Here is a 23170-nt window from a genome sequence, read left to right on the forward strand (position 1 = left end):
TCAAGATTGAGAAAGTGAGAAAGTCCATTTCTCAATCTTGCTAAATTTTGCAACAAAATGAGGGACAACAAATACTGCTTTTACTTACTACACAGCTCTTATATAATATTGGGGTTCAGTGTGCCCCCCCCCCCCCCCCGAAAAAATGAGTTTGCACAATTCAGTTGTGTTATAGCAACACCCCCCCCCCCCCGCCAATAAAGATAACCATCCCTTATTATACAAGCCAACATGTCTGTCAGGATATCATTTCTGGTAATTTTCCTGATATCTCTTGGTACCTATTACACGTTACCCTTATTGATTAGTTATATACTACCATACAACAACAATCACCATGTCTTGGCAGTAGGAAATTACCAAGCTGTCGTTATCCCTCAACAAATTCCTGTCGAGACTCTCAAACCACTCCTGCCCCAGGTAAGTTTTAGAGGCCTGGAGGATTCAATGCTTAGTGTTCTCAGTACATGATTATGAGATCATTCTTTTGTATGCAACCAAATTTTCCTACAGCTCTGCTACATCATCATCACCAGATCAGGTTAACTCGGGAACTTTTGACAATTTTTTTTTATCTTGTTTAAATACTGTACAATTGCTGGTACATAGGTTATGCATTGATTTATACCAGAGTCTCGTTCCAGTGTCAACAATGTTACACAATTATTTTTCCACTCCAGTTAATCCTATCAATGGCCTTAAGCACATTAGGTATAGTTCTACCAGACACATATATTTCAGTGTACAACTGTTTTTGGCACCTTAATTCAAATCCTAATCTGATCTGGGCCTTTAAAGGCCAAAGATTCAATCCTAGGTTCTCACACTAGTGTTATCATAAACGGTATCAGTAGAGTCATAGGATCATTCTTTCTGTTTTCTTCAGTGTTTTAAATATACAATGTAGTCTGAAAGTTCAAGTCATTGCACTGCTTATGTAACATTACCACTCACTACCCATGTTGAAGATATCATGCGGAAACAATTACTGGCTCTTTAATGAAGGCTACAGCTTCGCCAGACGAACTATTTTTACACCTAAATTTAATCCTAAAATTCACAACTAAATTTTAATTTTTATCTGAAGTTGGCCTTTACTAGGTAATACCCCTATCCGAGGTTCTGAATTTTGTTGCTGTTACTTATAAACGTCAAAATTCACTTTCGGTGGCATAGGACTCTATTGGAGTCACACCTTTTCTTTGTAGGTAGAGATTTTGATCATATCATGGGTTATAAATCAAAACTGTTTCTCAAAGTGAACTCTGACTTCATGAAATTAAATCAGTCAACCACCTGTTGATATCTTCAAACCACTTCTATCTCTAGTGAGATACTACATTCTACACATCAGTGCAATCTTTCCTGTTGAGTTCAGTACATGCACAAGACTATGATGTCCATTTACATTGATTGCCTATGATTGGTCATAGACAATAGAGAGGGACCTCTCTATTGTCTATGGATTGGTACAGCATTATAAAAGACAACATACTGACAGTTTTTTCAAGGACATTGTCTGCAGTGAAGACACTGCAGCATTTCCACTACCATGGGAGTGGAGAACAGCGCCCTCCTATGTCAACATGTACTCGCCTATTGAAATCAAATTTAAAGCCCTACAATATTACACGCATTAAAAATTAATTAAAATTGTTTATTAATTAAAGTAGAACCTAAAGTTGAAACTGTGTATTTTATTTCAACAACAGGATATAGAATTAGTAGCTGACAAGATACAAGATGGAAAGTATATTGTGTTGTACACATTTGGTTTTCAGAAGTCAGTAAGACCAGTTTTTGGTGGAATTACGCTGAATTACTTGGAGTCTGTCCTTGCAGGTAAGTAAAATAGTAACCCATCCACAGACTTATAATTTGTCTTGGTGTTACTACTTCAAGAAGTTCTTTATGTTCTCTTCTTGAGATAGTAACACCAAGAAAAGTCTGTCAGCTGGTAAATTAACAATATATTGTCAATACTATTGTAGTATGTAGTCATAAAAAAAATATTACATTTTTTGATCGAGACCATTCAATTTGAACATGAATTTTCAAACCAATCACTTTGAGTGCATATTTAAAAGTTTGAACAAGAATTTTCAAACCAATCACTTTGAGCGCATATTTAAAAGTTTGAACAAGAATTTTCAAACCAATCACTTTGAGTGCATATTTAAAAGTTTGAACAAGAATTTTCAAACCAATCACTTTGAGTGCATATTTAAAAGTTTGAACAAGAATTTTCAAACCAATCACTTTGAGTGCTTATTCAAAAACCAATCAGTTTGAATATGTATTTTCAGGTCAGTGAGAAGTGAAGCAAAGTCACACGCCTTGATCTTATCATTTAAATTCTCAGTACCTGTAATAGCATTTTATCTCCTGCTAGAGGGTCAAAATAGAACAAGATGGTTGACTTATTCTCAGTACCTGTAATAGCATTTTACCTCATGCTAGAGGTTCAAAATAGAACAAGAAGGTTGACTTATTCTCAGTACCTGTAATAGCATTTTACCTCATGCTAGAGGTTCAAAATAGAACAAGAAGGTTGACTTATTCTCAGTACCTGTGATAGCATTTTACCTCATGCTAGAGGTTAAAATAGAACAAGAAGGTTGACTTATTCTCAGTACCTGTGATAGCATTTTACCTCATGCTAGAGGGTCAAAATAGAACAAGAATGTTGACTTATTCTCAGTACCTGCAATAGCATTTTATCTCATTCTAGAGAGTCAAAATAGAACAAGAAGGTTGACTTACTGTAAGTACCTGTAATACCATTTTATCTCATGCTAGAGGTCAAAATAGCACAAGAAGGTTGACTTATTTCCATGTGCGCCTATGTATATGTTATTTGCCAAATACCGTTCCATATCTTGCTGCGAGAGGTAATTTTTTCTGGTATAACGGAGAGCCGGAGGCGAGCCGTTATACCAGAAAAATTACCTCGAGCAGCAAGATGTGGAACAGTATTTGGCAAATAACATACTTATACGTCACCTGCGACTATGAATTCATTTTTGAATGTCTAAAAATGCTGTTTCATTTTAAAGTAAAATCACTTCCACGTTATACTGTTGAGCGTAGTATCATGCACCTCTCTGATAACTGCAATGCGGTTGTTTACATGTCAGCCTTAACTTTATCATCCAATCAGAGTGCGCGTTTGCTCAGTAGTATGACGTAATGTTTACTATTTGCATATCACTCAGCGATATATTCAAACTTATAACCATCAGCTGAAAAATGAGTGCGTCTTTGTTTTGCGTACTGTATTCCATTAAATGTACATAAATGTTCGTGATATGCTTTGTTGTTCTAGTTAAGCAAAAATTACACCCTCTGTGGTGGTAATTTTCATATCCTTCATAAATTTAGGAATTTATGTTTACGATCGCGTGACGACCGTGCGTTCGCCGTCACTGGACTTTCACGGTTGTGTGTGGAATTTTTGACTATTTCCCTGTGACATGAAAAGTACAGTTCAAAGACTTGTTACAATGTATACAACGGTGATATTTTGTTCGATTGACCACAAATTTGGCATTGGAAATGCTGGTTATAGCTCGATCTCTAGTTGTCTGCTAGATTTGTTTACAAGGGGACGTGCAGTGATCACGTGATACAACAAGCAAAAATACGGCTGTTGGTGAAAAATACGCCTGTGTATCTGCAGGGCTCTCGACCAATCAGAATGCGAGATTGGTGACAGGTGACGTATAAAGTAATGTATGTGAAGCATGTGGAGCGGAAGTTATTTTTATGATGTGCCTAAGCAGTAATAAATGAATTGTACACTGTTTTTTTCTCTATCCATCGCTACTTTCAGTTCCTTTTGTAAGATTCAATGCTGAATACAAAGAAAAGCATGGTATCAACACAACATTCACTTTCCTACCCAGACTCTATCTAAATGATACATATGGTATATGGATGGGTAAACTGTATGGACTAGCAAAGATTAAAGGTCACATGTCAAGGTCGGTTGTCAAAGTTTTTCAATAAAAATTTTCTAAATACCAATAATTTGATGTGCTAAATTGATATTTTACATAAATTTTGAAGGAAAATAACAAAATTTTTGCTTAAGAATTAATATGTGGTAATGAGAGGGCACATCACTTTGACAACATTTTTATGAAAATGAAAAATATCAACAGTAATATTAAATGCAGGAAACTAATTTTATTTTTTTTTACACTGTTACTGTTTTAACTAGTTGAGATATCATGAGTTTTCAGATTTGTTAATCACTTGAGTGAATTACAAATACCTTGGTGAGGAAAGGACAGGAAGTGATCTTTCGGAATAACTTAACTATTTTGAAAAAACTTTGAAAATAAATATTTTGACAGAAATGTACTTAAATAGGAAGGAGACTATTTTGATTAAAATACGGTCTGTATATTTCAGATTTTTCATCTACTGTATTTCCTTCCAGAGTACTAGTATGCGTGAGGTATATATTACCGATCGACACACACATCCTTTCTCTTTTGTGTCTTAGTCACTACAAGATCATCAAAATACAGTATATGCCACCAACAATGTCATAGACAGGAACCTTAGATGAGAAATTTGATGAAATCAAGATCTTTTGAGCATAATGGAATTTAAACCGATTTAAAATCGTTCTTTGTTACAATTGATGATTTCCTTACACTGCATCTGTCTCCTATACATACAGAAAATGTAAACTTGTCAAACTTCAACTTACAACATTATCGTTTTTTTCTTTTTATCTAACACATGTAGTTCTAGTGAGGAGGGTTCAAACCACTACCACATTTCAGACTATGATGACAACACTGATGTACTAAATGTGCAATGGAAGCCAGTCACTCCTTGGAAAACTTCCAAGGACTTCCCTTACACCAAACAGTTCATAGAGGGCGCCCTTGACCTGCCACTGATAGCTGAGTCTGGACTGGGAATGTACCTGTCTTCAGTTTTTGACTGGAAATTTCACGAAAGTTCACTGAGAGGTAGGAAATTATGATCAAACTAAAATATTTGTTAATAATACAATCTTCTTTAAAAGTTATTTTAACAAGGACCACTCACCAAACATGGTAATACACAAAATATTGTGAGAGATAAAGATGTTGATTGTATTACAAAACATGGCTAAACCGTCTAGACATAGCTAAGAGCTAATAGTGGAAAACACAAAATTTGATATCAATTTCTGTTGAGTTTCTTGTCTACTTTTTATCAACTGTCTGGGGATAGATACAATGAAATCCCTAGAGTGCTGTAAAACAACTTGTAATAAATTGTCATTCATACGATGTGTTTTGGTTTGTTGACAGGTATATCAGGCAAGTTAACCTTCCATCAGAGCTACGTTGGTGAACTACCAACCGGACAGTTTGAATTCACTGGTCTAGATTCTGGATATATTGGGGCTTATGAACTTAACACAGAGTGGACACTGTCTTTGCCTTATCTCAGTAGACACATGTGATTACTATGGTAACTGTTTCCATGGCAATATCATGACTTTGAAATCCATACTGCGTGGGCTCTGTCTTTACCACTAGGAAGATACAAGTGATGACCATTACCATGATATATATAATTAGCATGTCATTTGCATGTCATTAATATAATTTACATACCATGATGTCATTGGGGATAAAGATTATTGGTAAATACATATCTGATGATTATGACAGCTACATCTCAGGTCATACGATTTATGACAGTATAATTACGGATATGTAATAAATCAAATATGATTATGTCTACCAATAAATTGAAAATATTAAATTAGCTTTATTGATGAATATCATTACTTAAATTAATTGACGCATACAGTTAATAAGACAAGAATATTGGTTACATAATTAATCTAGGACACCATATGGCACATTAAATGACAGTATATTCAAATATCTACTACCTGGTAGGAGTAATTTACTCCAGTATGAGATAGCAAGCTGTCTGTATTTACTGAAAATTACACTAATTGAACTAGAAGTGGAGATTACCAGCTGTCGATACAATTTATGTCTAGAAGATGTTAATCCCCAATATTCTCCTTCGTTCAGTAAAATTAGAAGAGTCATATAAGGATTAGCTAGGATTATTCCTTTGTTTCTGAACCAAATTTTTGTTCAAATATTTGTTATTGTACGTACAATGACAATTTTTTTTACACATTTGTTAATGTTTTGCAATTTATTGAGTTACAAGCGCAGACTTGGTTTATGTTGTTTCACATTAATTTTTCAAGTAGGACACCATGATAAAATTGTTTTATAAATTTAAAAAATCCAAAATATATACCCAATCCTCATCCATATGGCCACTTAAATGGTTCTAAAACAATTCTTAATTTGTTACTGTTATACTTAAAACTCAATATAGCAGAGCTATACTTGAACCATCAGCTTCCTTGTCATAGAACAAACACTGGTTTAAATTGGTTAAATTGTTTACCGTAGAAGCTGAAATACATTCTTGATCTATTTGAAAGATAACCAGCTGTCAACAATTTCAGATCATCTGTTCTCTCTTAATATAGGAAATACACACTGATGTCATTATACAACCCATAATACCAAAGTCCAGCATTTTCTGTATGTACCACAATCATTTATAGCATCCATATCAAATGTAAAAGTACACTGTTTCATTTGCTAATTGACCATAATTAGAAAGGCCACATACTAGGCATGTAAATATTAAAACCAATTGAAACAGTATACCTTTATACTTGATATGAATGCTATAAATGAGTGTAGCACATACAGAAAGTGCTTTACTTCAGTGTTACTGGTTGTAATACGAATGCTTAATAAATGAGTGTAGCACATAGAGAAAGTGCTTTACTTCAGTGTTACCTATTGTAATCTGTTGTCAATTATTTCTCTTGGAGATCAATAAATTGATCAAAGATTAATTCAATAATTGTATTTGATCGATTATTTTTCTATTAGCATAATCCATTTTAAGTGTAGTACTAAGAGCTGTTATTACATACACTGATACCATAACACTCAGTTGTCAAGGGTTTGAATTCTTCTCTATGATCAATAAATTCATGATTATTGATTAATCAACAATTTTATTGATTGGCATTATTTGATTGATCATTTTCCGAAACCCATAATCCACTTCACTTCTACCGCAATTTGTAACCTGCAAAACTTCAATATTAGAAATAGAACTCCCTAGGTGTGTCAATAAAATAACATCATTCAATTTTTTGTTCAACACCATAATTTCCATTCCATGTGCCACACATGCATTAGGGGAACCATATTTTTTTTAATGTTTCTTCATTAATTTTTCATAGCAACTATGGGTCAGTCAGTTGGTCGATTTAAAAAACAAAAAGAAAAAAAAATAATCATCTCCATGTTTCTCTGCCTCTCCTTTTCTCCTCTCTATCTTCTTTTTATTGGATTCCTGGTAACATCAAGTCCTTTCCCGGTTTCTCTAAACAATTGGCATATTCTCAGGCCCGGGCAACTAAACTTCCATCATGTAAAAAATGGTCTGTTCATTAACAAGTGTTGTCGCCACTGCCATGACTGTAGATGGTGTCAACAGTCCACATACTTATTTATTCTTGCCAGAGAGGGCGCTACTCAGCAAATATTATGAGTGGGCAAAAATAACAGAAGAAAATTATTTTGATGTCAGAGCTGAAAATGTGGGTCGGTCGTTTAATGAGAAACAAAGACAAAAATATGGTCACCCTTACTATATTGGTAGCATAAGTCAACCTTCTTGTTCTATTTTGACCCTCAAACGAGACAAAATGTTATTGCAGATACCAAGAATTTTCGTATATACATACCACGGACCACTTGGAATTCTAGAATTGGGAGTAAATGACATAGAAATAACTTAATTTAATGCCTGACCCAGCAAACTCTTCAGAGTGACTGAACACTGTGTGTGAACACATTACATGACACACAATGATAACATACAAGACCTTCATCCATAGTTTGGTTTAGTTAATCAGTGGTATGCTGCTAAAGTGACTTTTAAACATTATAAAAGGACAAACAAAATAGTAGAAATTCTACCGAGTAATCTATCCCAGCACTTAAAGGTTTGAGTGGTTGTCTAGTTAGTACACATGTCTAGATGAAGTACTTTTTGTTTGTTGATAAACACAGTGAGCCGAACTGGAGATCACTGTGTAAGATATAACCCTTGCCAAGTTCTGACCACTACTGTATATTGAATTTGGCTTATTGCATGATGTCAGAGTTCACTTGAGGAAAAATGTCTCTATCGTTACTAGTCTGCATGAAGATCTGATTTTCGTGGCGTGTTATCAACTGCCACTTTCAGCTATCACTGCATTAGAAGCCTGATAGGAATGAACAATATGAACTAGAACATGTAATTTCTGAGTTACAAAGTAAGTTAATGTCCTTTTGGCATGTTGAGGACACTCTTATAGGAGCTAAACAAGTGAATGACAGTTGTCATTGGGCGACTTCAGTCAAAGCACTGCTGTCGTCAAGGAGCAACCATCAACTTTTTGTTTTGGTGTCTTGCAGTCTATCTAGTTACTGGCTATTGTTTCACAGCATGGGACCCTATGATGTGAATGGGATGACTGCTATGTATGCTTTAAGAATAACACTATATAGGGCACCCTCAAGAGAAGGCCGGTGAGGGCAGAACAACATAACGTATCTTACAGTCTGCTACGTTATATTTAATAAGTGATTAAACTGCATTGGACGCCCTCAAGAATAGGGCGGGGAAAGGCAGAACAACATGACGTATCTTACAGTCTGCTACGTTATACATTTTGTATTTAATAAGTCATTAAACTGTATATGGCGCCCTCAAGAGTCAGGGCGGGGAAAGGCAGAACAACATGACGTATCTTACAGTCTGCTACGTTATACATTTTGTATTTAATAAGTCATTAAACTGTATATGGCGCCCTCAAGAGTCAGGGCGGGGAAGGGCAGAACAACGTGACGTATCGTTACAGTCTGCTACGTTATGTTTAATAAGTGATTAAACTGTGTAGGGCGCCCTCAAGAGTCAGGGCGGGGAAGGGCAGAACAACATGATGTATCGTTACAGTCTGCTACGTTATATTTAATAAGCGATTAAACTGTATTGGAGACCCTCAAGAGTCAGGTAGGGGAAGGGCAGAACAACATGACGTATCGTATAGTCTGCTACGTTATATTTAATAAGCGATTAAACTGTATTGGAGACCCTCAAGAGTCAGGGCGGGGAAGGGCAGAACAACATGACGTATCGTATAGTCTGCTACGTTATATTTAATAAGTGACTAAACTGTATAGGGTGCCCTCAGGAGTCAGGGCGGTGAGAGCGGAATGACATGACATATCTTACAGTCTGCTACGTTATATTTAATAAGTGATTAAACTGTATAGGGCGCCCTCAAGAGTCAGGGCGGGGTGGGGCAGAACAACATGACATATCTTACAGTCTGCTACGTTATATTTAATATAGTGATTAAACTGTATAGGGCGCCCTCAAGAGTCAGGGCGGGGAAGGGCAGAACAACATGACGTATCGTATAGTCTGCTACGTTATATTTAATAGTGTGATTAAACTGTATAGGGTGCCCTCAAGAGTCAGGGCGGGGAAGGGCAGAACAACATGACGTATCGTACAGTCTGCTACTTATATTTAATAGAGTGATTAAACTGTATAGGGCGCCCTCAAGAGTCAGGCGGTGAGAGCAGAATGACATGACATATCGTACAGTCTATATTATACTGTAAACCCAGAAATTTACCAGATTTATTTTCACTTTTTTTAATTAGTAAACAAAAACAAGAATACAAGGAGTGACTAAAATGTCTATTTATGAATGAGGAATGTATCAAACCTAGTCATTCACAATAATTTGTCTTGGAGAACTCGAGTGTAAAAATAGAAAATTTTCTAGTGGCAAAAACATCTAGATTTACAGCACTATACTAAAGTTTGTATGGCATTTAAGTTCTCATTTGGAGATAAGCTATAAATCACAGCAATAAAATTATCCATTATCAGTTAATATATAGTTACTTGTACAGAATTGACGTAATTTATCTCTGAAAGCTTTTAATGCTTTTTAAAGTTTAATTGTACTTTTATTACTTAATATTAAGTTTAAGTGAACTAAATGTAATTTTAAATGCTGTATTGAGTGTTTCACATTATTCAATGTCCCTGAAATGTTCAAATTTTAATGTTGTAACTGTCATGACCACCTGATTCCAAAGTTCTGCTTTTACTGATGATCAGACATTAAAAAAAGAGACATTTGAACACTAACTATATTATGACACTTCAGACTTTTGAAACAGTCTGCAATACAGGTAATGTTCATAGTTTAAATTTCAATTTAGCATTTAAAATCATTTCCAGGTTTGGTAACTGTCCTAATGGATTTAAAGTCAACATGATGATATATGAAATTTCAAATTCGGCCTAATGAATATTAGCAGAGTGCTGTTCACAAAACAGTTCTTTGTGACATATTTGTGGGATTTGTCATTGTCGATGATGTCTGTTGAGTGCGTAACTCATGGGAAGCAATTTGACAGTCTGCATTGGAGTTGTGGGCAAGCTGAGTCATAGCTCATACCCATAGTCTACCAAGGGCAAGTTCTTACTACGTGGGAGTTTTTCTCCAGGGGTATTTTCTGATAAGGCAAAATGGATTACATTCACAAAATGTTCTATACATGAAATTTACGAAATTCATACCTGTCAATTATGCTTTATGAGTGCTACTCACAGGAAGCAATTTGACTTAGTCTCTTTTCGAGTTGTGGTAATGACATATGCCAATTTTTACCAAACAAAATATGTATATATGTTAATTTCTAGTATGAAATCAGTAAAAGTAAAATGTAATAATTAAATAAAATGCAATAAGCTCACCCCTAACCCAATGTTTTCAGGTACTTCTGAACAACACAATGATAGTTCTTGAATCTGAAGAACTCTTTCACCACATCTTGTGGAAATTGTCTTTTTCTATCAGGAATCTACTATCTAGCTAGAACAGATGCTGGTAACTGAATAGCACACGGCAGTGGTACATCACACATTGACAGGCATTTGTAATTGACTTCACTCACACAGTTGACTAATATTCAATTAGTGCACTCATGTTTGCTAACTATTGTAAGAATGTTTACCACAAATTAACTCCATTTCCAGTCTGACACTTAATTAAGGATGAGATGCAGGTTCGTTGGTGAATTTTGGCCTTTTTTTTTTTTTTGCTCATTATGAAGCTTCATGGTATGTGCCATCATTTGGTTAAAAGATTTTTTGAAAATCGTTCATTTTTTCCATTAATAAATTTGAAATGAAAAAACTCTAACGCTATATGTGTTTTATATGGTTTCATTCCTGAATGTTTATGTACAAAGATTTGCATACATAAAGAAGATTGACAGAAACGTTGATTACAGAAGAGTGTCTTTTCATATGCAAATGAGCCATAGCTAGTAGGCCTCTGTGCAATGACTGACGTGACATTATCTCTTAGCTGTGTTGTTGTACAAAACCAATCAAACTCGGTAAATTTGGTTATAACCAATAAAAAGTAAAAAAAATACCTCCTTTGAACCTGGACTTATGCACGTTGATTTTGACCAGTGCATCGGCTAAAAACATTACAGTGAAGCGGCCTACACTGCACTACAGCCGCACAGTCGCTTGTAAACTGTTACTCCTTTCCTAAATGGTACTTACACTAGTCTACAGCCTTCAAGTGTACCCGACGCGACGGCGATGTATTAGATGACGGTTTTCAAGTACCATGCATGTAAAAAAAAACATACAAATCTCGAATATCTAACAGTATTGCAGGCTAATTGTTTTAGCCGATCGAAAAAAATTGATGTTTACAAAAATAAAACGATTTAATCAACACGTTGGCGCATCGAAAATGAACCACGCTATCTTCGAGACTTGAGAGTTCACGTCAGATGCGTGACATTGCATCGGCGATTTCCGGGTATTACATTTCTGTTTCTGTAAGATTCACAGAACGTGGCCGTAGACTAGCTTTGAACTTTCGCGTTGGTGGATTTTGACAACGTCCTCTTCACATACTATATTATATTATTAGGGTTAAGGTCCTATAAATTGAGTGTGGCAACCACACTCTAACGATCGGCTTATCACGGCTCGATCCTTCGTGAACTTTCGAGACACGTCGACACCGAGTCACATGTACTGTAGTAGTATACGTGCGTTGCGTTGTTTATTTGCGTCTACGATGACGCTGTCTGAACGTAAACGGCAAAGAATTTGGCACCGAGCGATCCTCAAGGCTATTAAAGTTATAAAATGGAGATTTTGAAGGTACAAGTAGTTTAAATAAATTAGGTAATGTCTACTACGACTCCGAGTATCATAAAACGTCACTCGCAGTGGAAGAAAAACTGTTGACGTGAGTTCAAGTACCATTATTTATACCGTAGTTTTGTAACACTCCTTACAATTTGTATAACATTCCCGATGTCGTACGGTGTCGTGGTGTGGAAATTTGATTTCAGGGAAAGGATTAACTTTTTTTTATTGTGTGTCTTCAACGAAACACCAACAACGTAGCAATGCCTAATACATGAGCAGGAATATGGAACGTAGCCCATATTCGAATCAAAACACGAACACCAACTGCGTAGAGCAAGAGCTTCGAATCCAAACCAGAAAGTATACTATGTAATGTCGAGAACGGCACGCGTACCGTATTAAAAGATTAAACCAAAGTCTCCACCCGTAGATGAATAATAGATGACTTGACACCTTTATCGCGGGAAACAAACACGTTTCTATCTGTAGCATTTCATGACCCTCCTAAAATACCCGATTTTCTTCATGTCTGTAGCAAAGCAACGTACACAACCAAATGGCAAGGATTGAGTAACATATTTGCAAGTCACAGAAAACAGCTGTTGCAATGTCTGTCGAATTTGAAAGCTTTTGTCGGGCGGAAGGAGTCCAATTGTGTTAATTAGCATTTTTCTACGTTCTTTATTTTGTATACTGTGTGAAGTTCAAAGCTATTTAACTTTGCGTCAGAACGTCCCAGCTGCGTCAAATTTGGAGACAATACTCGGAGACAGTGTGTCGAAAAAACGTTCCTCCGGATTGTTTAGTTTTTGAGGGAATCAAGAGATATTGCATTGAGAAGTGTGAAAAGCGTTAATTTATGCAAAAAACACAAAAATACAACTTTGGATGATTATAACAAGACAATGAGAGACAAAATAAAAAATCCGGAGGAAAAACCACAACTTCATACAAAGACTCGACATAATTAATGAAAAAAATGGTATATTTATCTTGTCTTTACTGTGAAATGTGATGGAGGAAAAATGAGCTAACGAACCTGCATCTCAACCTTAAGTCACTTTGAAGATCCAATAACAAGTTTATGTTAACGATCCAATTGGTGTAATATATGTTGGTGGTAATGTCACATTTAGGACAGAAAGTGGTGCCCTTACCCTAGACATGGGGTAAGAGATCTTCAGATGCAAAGCCAAGGATAGCCTCTAGATTAGTCCCACATATGCTATAGTATTAGTACTGTCAGAATTAATGCATATACCATGTAAAGAAATGCACACAACAACAAATTCTCAGTCTAGATGTTGTCGTCAATGTGGGAAAAGCCTCTACAACTTCAGAACTTTGCGATTCGTACAATGGGTCACCCAATTATTCTTTTGTGGGTACATGTGTTTGACTTTTTTAGTAAAAGATGTACAAACAAGCTATTATCTAGCTGACTGAAATTGCCAATTAGGCTATTCAATGGTGAGCATGACCTTTGTTTGACCTCAGCCCCACCCACTTTATTAGTCACACACACATACACAGTTCTCGTCAAAACATACTCTCACATAAAAAACAAACATATGGCCTAGTTTTTCAAGTTTTCAGATGTACTGACATAAACTTTTAGGACCTTGAAACATTTTATTCACAATGTCATTTACAAAAATAACGAAATGACAGAAATGAAATGCAATCATCAACAACTAAATTGTATGCGTCATTTTTTTGTCTTTCCAATTATTTCAGAAAGCTTATTTTATCATAAACATGGATTTTAAGTATATTGACAGCTTTGTGGTTTTTTAGCCCCTCCTTCCTTGACCCTTGACCCTTGACCCCAGCCAGGTCATGGGAAAGAGTGAGTGACAATTAATCCATCTATCAGTATGGTATTAAAATTATCAAAAAGAACGATTATAATACACTTCAAATTGTAAAACCACAAATTGTTTTGTCTATTTGGTAATTACCAATAAATGTACCGGTAGTTGATTTTATCAAAGTTACGGACTTACTATTAAAGGGGTACAGCACTGCACGAAATAAAGGTATTTTCAAAAACTGAAGTCACTTGCGATTTGCATTAGGTGTGATTGTCAGGAAATAGTTAGCTTGTTCACAACCACCTTTTTCTATAAATCTGCCAGAAAACATTTTTTTTAGACACATAAATGTTAATCCTAATCTAACATTGGTCTTTAATGAAAAGAGATAGACCTGCTATTCTAATTTAGTTGTCAAATATTGGGTATGTGAAATGAAGTATTAACATCTCATAGTGTTGATTTACATATTAGGTTATAACGCACAAACAGTTCAAAGATTTTTTTAGCATTGAGAGCTTTCGATTAGTGACTCTTGGATCCTCATCAGAATGACAAATTCCATAGTCTGTTCACCTCATGAGCACTTAGTCTCATAGTGTTGCAATCTTGTCACATTATTTAGAGTTAATAGAGTAATAACTATGTGTTGTGTTTAAATTAATTTTGACAGGAATGATAGGGACACCTTCTAATCTTTTTTATGAGGCAATTAATATTTTGTAATTCAAAAGTCAGCAATAAGGTGTATCATTAAGATATCAACATGTCACTAATGCTACATCTCGTACCACAAAATATGTACCCTAGGGTGCAATATGTAAATTTGAAGTGAACTGTGGCTAATAATTTGATAGCCTAGAGTCAAGTTGTGTGAGAATATCGATTATCATGTCTCCCCTACACCTAGCATTTCTCCAACAGTCATATATTAGATTCAATCCTAACAGAGTATGATTTCCTACAGCGATGTTCAACCCTACTGAGATTCCCTACAGTGCATAAAAAGTTCTACTTTGTATGCACTGATATATAGTGATGCTATAGACGTCTTCTCACAGTGGGTAATTTTAAAATTAAAAACCCAATAAGAATTTGTGCCAGCTTGCTGAATGAATGAAGCTATTACGTTACAGTGAAAAAAACTGTTAGGGAAATTCTAGGCGTCACAGCTAGCGGAGGAGAGATGATACTTGAATGAATAAATCCCTACTGACTCTAGGCTATACTTTAATAGCACAAATCACTTCTCAAATGTTTTGATATTTTATCGGAAATAAACTGATCAGCTTACCTTGCAACTAAAGTAACCAATCACCAATTAAGCTGTCCAAAATATCTAAAATAGCATTGTCAGTTTTGGAATACGAGGAAGGGTTACCTGCTCACAGAGAGATCGCAGTACCGTGCGTACATACCACCCTTTTAAAACTGGTGTGAACAGCACCCTGTACGTATGTATGTGTGGTATGGGTACATTGTCAACTGTATAAACATGATTTAGTAAGAACTAAAACACAAAGTAAAACACAGATTAACATATGAATGGTGTTAGACAAACTAAAAGATTCTATATACGTCCTCCTACAGTCATCAGGTATCTACACAACAATACAAAGATTTGTATAATGAAGTAAGTCAGGAGATCAGCTGGTAGTTTGTCATCAGACATCACTAATGACGTCTCAGATGGTTTGTCAGTCATTATACTGGAGGTATCAGACAGATGACAAGACAAGATCCTAAGCATTCCACTGAGACATCTATATATAGGAACTAGTCATTCTTTGGGTTTATAACCATTCCAAACAATGTTCTTGTAATCTCGTTAAGTGTAGAATTGATACACCTACCTCTCCTCAACTAAGAATTTTTGACAACGGTGTGAATACCTGTCTATGTAATATTCATGGAAGGCCTACGGCCTTAACTACAGTTCCGGTACACTATTTATTTAAACTTCAGCAGAGGTTTTTATTGCAATTGGAACTGGCCTAGATTAAATGACAACTACAAATATTTTATGGTAACAGGATGTGGACCAAAACCCAGAAATTAGACAGCCATTATCAATCTATTTGACTTTTATCAAATCTATTAGACTGTCATTATCAAATCTATTAGACTGTCATTATCAAATCTATTAGACTGTCATTATCAAATCTATTAGACTGTCATTATCAAATCTATTAGACTGTCATTATTAAATCTATTAGACTGTCATTATCAAATCTATGAGACTGCCATTATCAAATCTATTAGACTGTCTTTATCAAATCTATTAGACTGTCTTTATCAAATCTATTAGACTGTCATTTTCAAGTCTATTAGAATCAATATCAAGTCTATTAGACTGTCATTATCAATTCTATTTAATAGACTGTCATTATCAAATCTATTAGACTATCATCAAATCTATTACTTTCATTATCAAATCTATTAGAATGCCATTATCAATATATTACTTTTTATCAAATCTAGTGCTGTCATTATCAAATCTATTACTTTTTATCAAATCTAGTCCTGTCATTATCAAATCTATAAGACTAGTATATCGTTATCAAATCTATTAGACTGTCAAGTCTATTAGAATGTCATTTCACATCTATTAGACTATCATTATGAAATCTATTAGACTGTCATTATCAGATCTATATTTTGACTTACATGACAGCTTAATGATCTTTCACCTGTATTGTTATTCATGTTAATTTTCTGTCATCTAAAGCTCTTAGTGTCTGACAATGTTTTAGTTTACTTACCCTTTCTTTGTACAGCAATTAACAGGACTGTGATAATTGACACTCTTGAGTACCACTGTGCTTGAATGGACAAATATTGATCTACTCTTTAAGTCATTGTTTTCAAATGCAAGAATCTAACTTTTCAACCAGAAGTCACTTTAAGTGGTACGAGCTGAGTTTACAAACATTTTTACTGGAATGACAACACTTACTATAAAACTTCAATTAAACCATACACCCTATAAAGGGTCTATGATTTAACTATTCTAGTATGGTATTAAGGTCAATGCATGCCTTCTATTACAGTTGTCTTCTGGTTTTGTTAGAACAGTTGATTGCAATGAGTAGGAATTTCCTGAACATTTTTTATGTTTGATAAATTATATCATTGGATCGTTTGTGAATTTTATCTAAATACCAGGTTTGCGTTCAGCCAATTGCAAGTGATTGTTAAGTATGCTTCAATATGGGACGATTGCACAATGTCATGCAAACTTAATAAACAAACTTCGTTCATTTAGGAGGAGAGGGGGTCTGGTGTCAATGTGATTGCTGAACTTCATTTTTGCACTCTTAACAAAATTTCAAAAAATTCAAGCCTTCAATGATAACAGCTTCTGTGTTTACTACTGATGTTGATAAGTTCATAAACATTGACTTCTAATGTGACATACAGTGTTTCCAGTAGTATTTTGATGTGTTTACCATCATCTCAATAAACAGGTTCATAAGGTTGGCAATTCATAGTTTACCATGTTTTACATTGCATCAATTGTAGTGGTGTGACCACTACAGTTTTCATCATGGTTTACATCATACATAAACATGTCACATCACACTTGTGAACATTCGTTTAGGGGGAGGGGGTCTTGTCGTAAACGAACAATGTTTACTTATTGAGCTTACTTGCGACATTGTGTGATCGCCCCTAGGTAGAATACTGCAAACACGTATTAAACTCAGTTTGTGTCCCTCTAGGTGTCGAAATAAATAAAAGTATACGCCATCTCTATATCATCAAGACAACACACCATTCTACTTTGCCAGTAGTCCATCCCATCCAATGTCTTGGTGATTGATGAAAGTAATGTTTGTTTCTCAATACAAGAGTATACTGTTTAACTTGAAGATTTCAATCCCACACAAGCTATAACTGGGATTTTTTTTCAATCAGACCATCATATATATATGGACTGTAAGATACACTGTGTCATTCCGTCCTCCCCAGCCTCCTCTCTGTGAGGGTGGCCTGTTATGGCGTACCTTACAGACTACCATATATATTCGATGAAACTTGTTAAAATACCAATAATCAGACATTGTATGTGTTGATTGGACGTCTATTTAATATAGTATAATAATGACATGAATTGGCCACTGATTTTAAGGTGTGGATCCAAAAATCAATTACTAGTAAATTGGATATATTGCACATACATTTACCCACAGGTGATCCAATACTGTGCAGGTGGGTGTATATTACAATTAAGTCATTATATCTAATGAATTTATATCCTACACTTTATACTAAATACAAGCAATGTTCCTGAAATTCTTCTTTTAACTCTCAAATGAAAAAATGTATTGTGACATAAGTAACCAACACTCTCTACATGTAAAAACCATAATGATTTATAGAAAAATTAACACCTCCAATATAAGTAAATATTTTGACTTGATATGTGCAACAAAACAAACTACCAGTATATGAATAAATGATGAGATAAGTCAAGTGTGGACACTGAGGGCGCTATCCAGATAAGAAAAGGATACTACTGTATTGTTGACATGCTGGCTGCATACTATTACTAAGAGCTTTAATTTCAACCTACACTAGCTGTAACTGGGGTATTATTTTTTATAAGCCAACCAATTATGTATTCACTTAAAATTGTTAAAATACCAATAAATAGACATTGTAAGTCTATAAGTATCTATAAGTAGTATAGTAATAGGTGGAAATTGTGATTTATTGGGTACGGACCCAAAAATCAATTTGATTGAATATATTGCACCACACAATGTATACAGACATACATGTACATTTATTCACAGTTCATTCAATACTGTTTTGGGTGTATGATATTACGATAAAGCTATTACATTACAGTTTCACAAAACGTTCCTGTTCAATGCAGCTATGTGCAGTTTAAATGTTGTACATGAAATCTGTTTGGTGGTAAATTTTGAGAAGCATGTAAACTCTATGTAAAAGACAAAGCCAAAAAAAGGTATTTTTTAAAAAGAAACTTGTAGATGTTTAATAAGTTCCCTACATTAAACCTGTCAGCTATAGTGCACGATGTATTACTGACAAGCACTGCGTCCACCCTTTAATTTTCCAGCAGGAGATTTAGTTAAATTTTCTGTAAAATTTGTCCATTTGACTATACATGGAGAGAGAGAGAGAGAGAGAGAGAGAGAGAGAGAGAGAGAGAGAGAGAGAGAGAGAGAGAGAGAGAGAGAGAGAGAGAGAGAGAGAGAGAGAGAGAGAGAGAGAGAGAGAGAGAGAGAGAGAGAGAGAGAGAGAGAGAGAGAGAGAGAGAGAGAGAGAGGGAGAGATCATAGAAAACTAAAAGAGCTACATGTATATAAGTAACTAGACTATAACCCAGGACTATAATGTATAAGCAGTCCAAAGTAACACTGAAAACCTTGAAAGCTCAACACTAAAAAAAATTTGAGCTGCTTGTGTTTTATAACCTGAGTAAATACAATAATATTAGTGAAACCATGGCGATATTGTTTTAACAATCAATGTTATAGTAATGATTTTATGATTGTTGGAATTCCCATTCTTTAAACACAGACACAGTCAATAATGCTAACATACTAAAAGTATAAATAAATCTAATAGTGGAAGCTTAGTAGACAGACGTAAAATAAATATTTGTGAAAATACCAGCTTGCCTACATTTCCCTGGATTTAATTCAAATTTTTTATGTTGTTTTTTATTAGGATATTAACATCAATAAAATATAGTTATTGTAAATGACTTTTAAAGTAAAATGTATTGCAGTACAATTTGAGACACTCAATAAAACATTCATTTTGTATATTTATTTCCCAGAAGTACCCAGTAGATTATCGGGATAGAAACTAAGTATGTAGATTTTAACTTTTATCTATTAATCACAACAGATACGGCCTCAAGGCATCTATTATTTAGATGTATTAAGTTAGTGTTGGACTGTTAGAAGTATTGATCAGTGACAAGAAAGAGATTTACAGACCTACAGACCAACAAACAGACAGAGACTGACAGACAGACAGACAGACAGACAGACAGACAGACAGACAGACAGACAGACAGACAGACAGAACTGAAAGGCAGAGACAGACAGAACTGACAAACAGAACTGACAGACAGACAGACAGACAGACAGATAGATAGATAGATAGAGATAGATGGATAGATAGATAGATAGATAGATAGATAGATAGATAGATAGAGATAGATAGATAGATAGATAGATAGATAGATAGATAGATAGATAGATAGATAGATAGATAGATAGATAGATAGATAGATAGATAGATAGAAAGATAGATAGATAGATAGATAGATAGATAGATAGATAGATAGATAGATAGATAGATAGATAGATAGATAGATAGATAGATAGATAGATAGATAGATAGATAGATAGATAGATAGATAGATAGATAGATAGATAGATAGATAGATAGACAGAAACATGGAAAGAGAAAAGCAGATGCACGAGAACAAAGAAAGCAACAGAATTGCACATACCTGATAATACCCCACTGAAAGGTACTTTGAAAGAAGCCAAATGAACACTACTGTGTGTGGCATAAAAATTGTTAGTTTGCAAAGTTAATTTAGTCATAGACATTGGAGAGAAGTAATAGCGAGCCAACATTACTCAGAGTCCGTTCAGTCAATTGTTGGTTACATTGGCATAGAATGAGTTTCATGTGAAAAGGCTTAAAATCTCCATCAAATTTATAATGGTAATGTCGATGCACATGACAAGACATGTCTACGAAGACATGAAAAATTGTCTTTTTGGTGTTGTTTTAGCACACTTAATGGTGTAAGCTTTGTTAACATTTTCATGTAAGTATAATAAATAATGTAATTGATACGTTAATATGCCTGAAAATCCATTTTTGAGCTCTACCAATATCAATTAATTATGATTACTGGTTACTATAGCTACATAGAATACATACTACAAGTACTATTTCTATGTAATATGCAACAAAAAAATTAATCCTAAAAAAAAAATATCAGCTTTTGCACGTTTGAGATGAACTAGTAGAGACCAACATTAAAAACGGTTGAGAGATTCTGAAGAAATGGGGACCATCCATCCCTGCTGTAATATGCCATATTGATCGAGTCTAATGACTTACAAACAGAGCACAGAAACCACTAAGAATTGATCATAAACAGTTCTAATGACTTACAAATAGAGCACAGAAACCATAAATTTCTGAGTTTGAAAGAATCTCATGCGAAACATCAGATGCTATACCTTAATGGTTATGCTTGATGATTATTGAGTGATATAAACAGGTAAATTGTAGACTACTTTAATGATGTACATCCATCAATCCACAAATTAAGATCATTAGGAGTAACTAATGGCAACAAATCTATGATTAAGGTGTACACAATAGATCTAAGATGGTATCGTTTCTCTCTATTAACAACGCTGTATCATTTATCATTTCCTACTTTTGGCCATTAGAAAAGACTCAAGTTTCCAAAAATAAAACTTAGGAGTTTTCAGAACATACCACTTTACCTGCCGTTCAGAATGAGTTGAATGGAATTGTTGTTCCATGATATTTAGTATTATTATACACTTTAGTCTATAAGGTATGCCGTGATGGAGGGCCCTCACACATCTATTGGGAGAGAGGAAGGCGGTGAGGGTGGAATGATACAACATATCTTACAGTCTAATTAATACGCTCTGTATCATTTATCATTTATTATTTCAAATTTTCTACTTTTATCAATTAAAAATATTAAATTTTAAAAATATAAAATATTTGATGAATGCATTTGAATTTTTCTACCTTCTTTAACCTCCTACCGTCCAGGGATGATAGACTTTCTACAACTTTGAGAAGTCTTAGAATGCTTCACAACATCACCACTTTACTTTCCCTTCACAATTTTTAATGGGACACAAGCTGAATTTATACCTTTTTGGGTGTAATTTTTGTAACATATTTAAGGTACTTGCAGTATTGTACTTACTGAAGGACATCACTTACAATTGACTAAACTCAAACCGACTATTAAGATCTAACTTTATAACAGACCTGATGAGGTAATTTATTATACGTACACAAACTGTCAAGGAAATCCCCACAGTATAATCAACTGTTCTAGCAATGCCTGCCAGAATACAATTGTAACGTCAGAGAAGCCATGCATGCATCGATATTAACATTACACTAGTATTAGAATAGTTTAAAGTTTTGTGTAAATAATTTCACTTGAATAAAAAGTTTGTAAACTTAGTTTGGGCCACTTTGTAACCTATTTGATTATACCACATATTTGTTTGTAGATTCCCTGTATATTTAATTTGGTTCTGTTTTATCATTTTGATTTGTTTAGACTAAATTACAACCCATTTCATGTTAGTGTTCACTGGTGTTGTTTAACATAACCATGCAGTGAGAAACCAATAAGAAACTGTACATGCTACACTTCAAGATAGCAAGATTGAATGAATACAGTTTCTTGTGATATTTTGTCTAAAAGCAATAGTCTAAAGTGCCATCATACAGACACCAAATGGTTGAAATGCAGACATCAAAACATCGATGCCGAGAGCTGCATTAGGTTTGAATATTTTATTTGGTTTAGACAATAGGTAGCAAGAAATTGCAATATTGTTATCTTAAAGTGTAATATGTGCTTATTGGTTTCTGCATGGCTGTATCAAACAGAGCCAGTGAACACTAACATGAAATGGTCTGTAAACACCAAGATAACATGTCTTACCGGACACGATTGTTACTCGTTATACACACACACACACACACACACAATACAGTACAATGATTAATAAGTGTTAAATGATGTTGAAGAAAGTATACAATGAAATACAGTGTATTAAATGACAGATGTGTCATTCAGTGTTAATATTTTCTGTAGTCACCTCGTAATTAAATGTACTATTAGATGTGGTATAATGTAAATAAAACATTAAATTTCACATTTGCAGATTAAATTATAATGCTCATCTAAAAGGTGACAGTATAATGTTAGTCCCTGGAGTTAGTCTTAAATACACTGT

At 34.5% G+C, this 23170-nt stretch overlaps 1 protein-coding gene across 1 annotated transcript; it reads left to right on the forward strand.

The window, feature by feature from the left end:
* Window positions 1-231: 231 nt before the first annotated feature.
* On the forward strand, window positions 232-5498 carry LOC144438805 (uncharacterized). Its single transcript, XM_078127982.1, has 5 exons — window positions 232-420; window positions 1713-1842; window positions 3833-3983; window positions 4759-4988; window positions 5316-5498. Exons 1-5 carry the CDS (start codon window positions 232-234, stop codon window positions 5468-5470), a joined length of 855 nt encoding a protein of 284 aa, XP_077984108.1. The 3' UTR covers window positions 5471-5498.
* The last annotated feature ends 17672 nt before the right edge of the window (window positions 5499-23170 follow it).

This window comes from Glandiceps talaboti, chromosome 8 (assembly GCF_964340395.1).
Source record: "Glandiceps talaboti chromosome 8, keGlaTala1.1, whole genome shotgun sequence".
NCBI lineage: Eukaryota > Metazoa > Hemichordata > Enteropneusta > Spengelidae > Glandiceps > Glandiceps talaboti.